A 4,286-nucleotide genomic window follows, 5' to 3' on the forward strand; every position below is an offset into this window, starting at 1 on the left:
ATAACATAGACTCGCGATTCCAAGTTTTGAGTCGGCAGTTTGAGAGGATGTCCAGAGAGCTCCGTGCATTCAAGGAAACGACAGATCACAGCCTGAATTCCCTCAAATCCTGGACTAAGAGTCTACAGAAAAAGACCAAGAGGCTTGAGTCGAGCCTAGCAAACATGACGAGAGCTCTGAGGGAAAACAACCATCTCAACCTTAGACAAATCCAAAAGCAGAGAACAGGGTTGTCCAACTTGTCCCACAAGACCCAGAAACTGCAAAGTCACATTGGCTCTTTGGAATCCTTTAAGAATCAGGTTCAACATGGAATGCGGGACCTTCAGGCCTCTCTCAAAAGGCATCAGACCCAGATAATGAAGTTGGAGAGTCAGATGCAAGGGTTGTTCAAGATCATTCCAACTTCCAAGGAAGGAGGATTAGATCCTCTCAATTCTATCAAGAAGCAACAAGGTGTGGTCCTGAGGCATGTCCAGCCTAAACCGAAGTCTGAAGAATACAGAATGAGAGATCGATTGCGTTCTGGGCCCACCGAACAACCACAGACAAGCAAAATAAGAGACAGACAATAGCAGCTCTGGCAGAGCACCGTACAACCAACAGTTCAGGCTGAAGAGAAACCTTTTCTGCTTCCACTTCGACACAAAATCCCACATATTCAAACCCCAAAGGAAGAAGCCAGAAGTAAGTATTTAGAGAACTCTAGTGGTTTTGTGTCTGAAAATGAAATCGAAATGCATTTGTATCCACAGTTTAGACTGAAAACCTTAATGTCACTGTTTACCAAATGTAATTTTCAGTCATTCAAAAACTATTTACTCAGAATCTCCAAGAATCCAAACAGGCAAGCATATAGACCTTAATCAGATTAGACGCCATATTGAATTTAATGTGGATGAAAACAAGGCTGCTTTACAATGGTAGGCACTGTACACAAAAGTCATGTAATTTGTCACAGCTTTCAAAATAATTTTTTAAAACTTTGTCTACCATTTTTTAGAAAGACGTTTTGTCAGCTGGACAATCAGTATATTGTTAAATAACAATGCAATCGATTGAACACACTGCACTTCTATCCCTCACAGGCTTGTTTCCATTCCTATTAAAAATTCAATATGGCGCTACCCTGAAATATATGGTCTGTGACACGTTTTCATTTGACAATTTTGATACTTTTGCCTATAACGGTCAGATCTGAAACAAGTACGATGACAAAGGTAGACAGAATATTTTCTTTTTTACTTTATGCCAAAATGTAAAGTGTCTAATTATTTTGTCTCTCATCCTCAAAGTTTGCAATGTGGGTTCGATGCTTCTGTTCCCATCTGCTTCCGCTGAAAATTATGTCACCTTCCAGAGGAGTTTCCGAACAGGGATACATGAACTCTCTATCTGCACTTGGCTAAAAGTAGATGCCAAGTATTTTGGAACAATTCTTTCTTACGCCACAGAGAACAATGACAATATGCTTGTTCTCTATGGCCGGAATTCTGGCATACTGGGCGTTATGGATTTTGTGATTGGAGATCCAGTGTATCGTGAATTATCTTTACAAAATATCCTGGATGGCCACTGGCACCATTTATGCATCATCTGGTCCTCCATTGAAGGCAGGTTTTGGTATTATTTGGACCGTCATCTCATATCTACTGGATCCAAGTTCCAGAAAGGCTATGAGATCCCTCCTGGTGGCTCGATGGTCCTGGGGCAGGAGCAGGATTCGATTGGAGGGGACTTTGATGAAGCTGAAGCATTTGTGGGCAAACTGGCTGGCTTTGTATTGTGGACTAGGAGCCTGAGCCCTGGGGAAGTGTCTGGACTAGCCTCTGGCAAAGGGCTGCCACGAGGAGCAGTGCTCAGCCTGAATGATGTAGACCAGATGTTTGGCTCTGTTCATCATATTACCTGTGAGTGTCTGGAGCACTGCATGTAAAGACACAACAGAATGAGCCAGAAAAACAATTCTGTATTACACATTATTTTTGTATTTCCATTTATTTTGATAAAACAGCAGTTTATATATTCATTTATCATATTTGGGCTTATGAAACCTTTTACTTTTCATTTTAACTATAAACTTTGCTTTAAATAAACATGCATTTTATTTTTGTTGGTCTATGCAGTCTGCATTCAGTCAGCACACAGCGTGAAGGCCACTATTTCTTGTTTAGCAATCAATTAATGACTCAAGGAACCTTAAATTGTGTTGTTTTTTTCCAGACTTCATATTAAAGGAATGCTGTAAATATAGCAGTAATCAGACCACAAGAATAAAAACACAAAATGTATTCATACTGTCTGCCATACTGAGTTCCCAAAATCGTAACAAATCAGTGACACTGACACTGTTCAATATCAAATTATCAAATTTGTATTTTTTAATTATTTACAACGCAACTGAATTTATCACAAATATGCTCTATGAAACAAAACAACTCTCAGTAGCATTGGACAAACTGCAGTGTTTTTGTTTTCTTTTTATGAACATTATTACATTATTGTTCACTGTATAATTATTGTAAAGTTAAAGCATAATTGCCATTATAACCTAACAGTTGCCAAAGCAAAACGTTCACATTGAAATAAATACATATTGAATGAATATGAAAAATAATATTTAATCTTTTCTTTTTACATGATTGTAAGCTTTAGGGAGCATTTGTCTTGGAAAAACACTAAATGTATAATCTATTTAATACAATACTACAGGTAATTCATGTCCTGGATATAATACAATATAATACAGTAGCTATATCGGGGTAATTCCCTTCCTGAATTCATACAATACAATGCAATTCTTCGAGGTAATTCCCTCTTTGATCAGAGCATCTTAGTCTGCACTTTTCTGAACATTTTGAAATTTTGGTAACACTTTATTTTAAGGACCAATTCTCACTATTAACTAGTTGCTTATTAGCATGCATATTACTAGCATATTGGCTGTTTATTAGTACTTATAAAGCACATATTAATGTCTTATTCTGCATCCCTTAACCCTACCCCATACCTAAATTTAACAATTACCTTACTAACCATTAATAAGAAGTAAATTAGGAGTTTATTGAGGAAAAAGTCTTAATACATATTGATTATGTGTTCCCTATTCTAAAGTGTTACCGAAATGTTCACCCCTTCTGAGGCCATTAATTAATACATTTCTGTCACATGTTCATACATACAGTATATATACATTGGATATATAATAGGATATATACAAGGAAAATAAATGTTTGCAATGTAACAATAGGTTAGTGTGTGGAGAAACCTGCTTGTTGGAAACCGTCGTTATTTTAGCATGTCATTATTTTATTAGTAGGCCTAACTCTAATTGCTGAGAAATATGCGATGTTTAACAGAGTTAATATAATCTAAAATATTAGATACGACCGTTATGAGCATGTTTTAACCCTTATAACAGAACAGAGCCATTTCAGTCACTACCCCACGCCATTATTGACACAAAACCCAGAATTGTTCAACTGTAGAACTGTGAACTACAATTCCCAGACTTCCTTTGAAAACGAATTCTCTCTTGAACCTTTCCGCTTTCCGTACACTAGTCACGGGTTCGCTTATGATTGTTAGTCATGGGGAAGAAGTGTTCGCAGTAGTTCTACAGTTAGCAGGTTTGATGTGTAATTAATGGTCAAATAAGACATGGCCAACATCGCGAAGAAAGTGTCATGGTCTGGCCGAGGCGATGATCGCGGAGAGAGAACACCACTGCTGAACGGAGACGAGGAGGTGAAAAACAACAGACAGGTACCAGACACGCCATACAGACTACAAAAAAATGATATATATATATAGGACTCAACAATCAATCTGAAATGTTTTGACTTCTGCTTATATTAAATACTTGCCCTGCTTATTATATAAAGCATGCTTGTTAAGCATGCAAAGGTAGTGTGCCTACTTGCAGAAAGCATGATAATACACTTGCACTAACTTCTTGTCATCACGTACAGCGTTGAAATGAAAGCAAAATAGTTCTTAAACTTGTTATTAGAGGGTAAACCCTTGTGTTTCTTGTAAACCCTAGTAAGGACTTGTATTTGTAGCCTACCTAATGGCAAGTTGCAACCAGTTGTGCAACTCTGGATATTTAGATTTTTTTTTTTACTTCCCCTTTCTTTTAACCCTTTTATTCTGCTAAGAAACTGCAAGCACCTGTGATCCTTAGACCTACATTGAATTGGTTGATTCTTGACTAAATTCGGGCCCCCCTTACTGTATTGTGGGGCCCTTTTGGCCAGGCAACCACTATATATATATATATATAT

The 4,286-nt window shown here is 37.5% G+C and overlaps 2 protein-coding genes across 3 annotated transcripts in view; both read left to right on the top strand.

Moving 5' to 3' along the window:
* Nucleotides 1–1,954, top strand: part of LOC107590602 (pentraxin-4-like) — a 4,757-nt gene extending 2,803 nt beyond the window's left edge. The window contains 2 exon segments of the mRNA XM_016279462.1: nucleotides 2–687; nucleotides 1,296–1,954. Of these exon segments, the coding sequence (XP_016134948.1) occupies nucleotides 2–687; nucleotides 1,296–1,936 (1,327 nt within the window). The 3' untranslated portion in view covers nucleotides 1,937–1,954.
* Nucleotides 1,955–3,563: 1,609 nt separating this feature from the next.
* LOC107590582 (H(+)/Cl(-) exchange transporter 7-like) overlaps nucleotides 3,564–4,286 on the top strand; it is a 23,472-nt gene continuing 22,749 nt past the window's right edge. For both annotated transcript variants that reach the window (XM_016279426.1, XM_016279427.1), the window contains exon 1: nucleotides 3,564–3,765. In XM_016279426.1, the coding sequence (XP_016134912.1) occupies nucleotides 3,661–3,765 (105 nt within the window). In that variant the 5' untranslated portion in view covers nucleotides 3,564–3,660. The remainder of the gene's footprint in view (nucleotides 3,766–4,286) is intronic.

This window comes from Sinocyclocheilus grahami, unplaced genomic scaffold, assembly GCF_001515645.1.
Source record: "Sinocyclocheilus grahami isolate Dianchi unplaced genomic scaffold, SAMN03320097.WGS_v1.1 scaffold130.1, whole genome shotgun sequence".
Taxonomy (NCBI): Eukaryota; Metazoa; Chordata; class Actinopteri; order Cypriniformes; family Cyprinidae; genus Sinocyclocheilus; species Sinocyclocheilus grahami.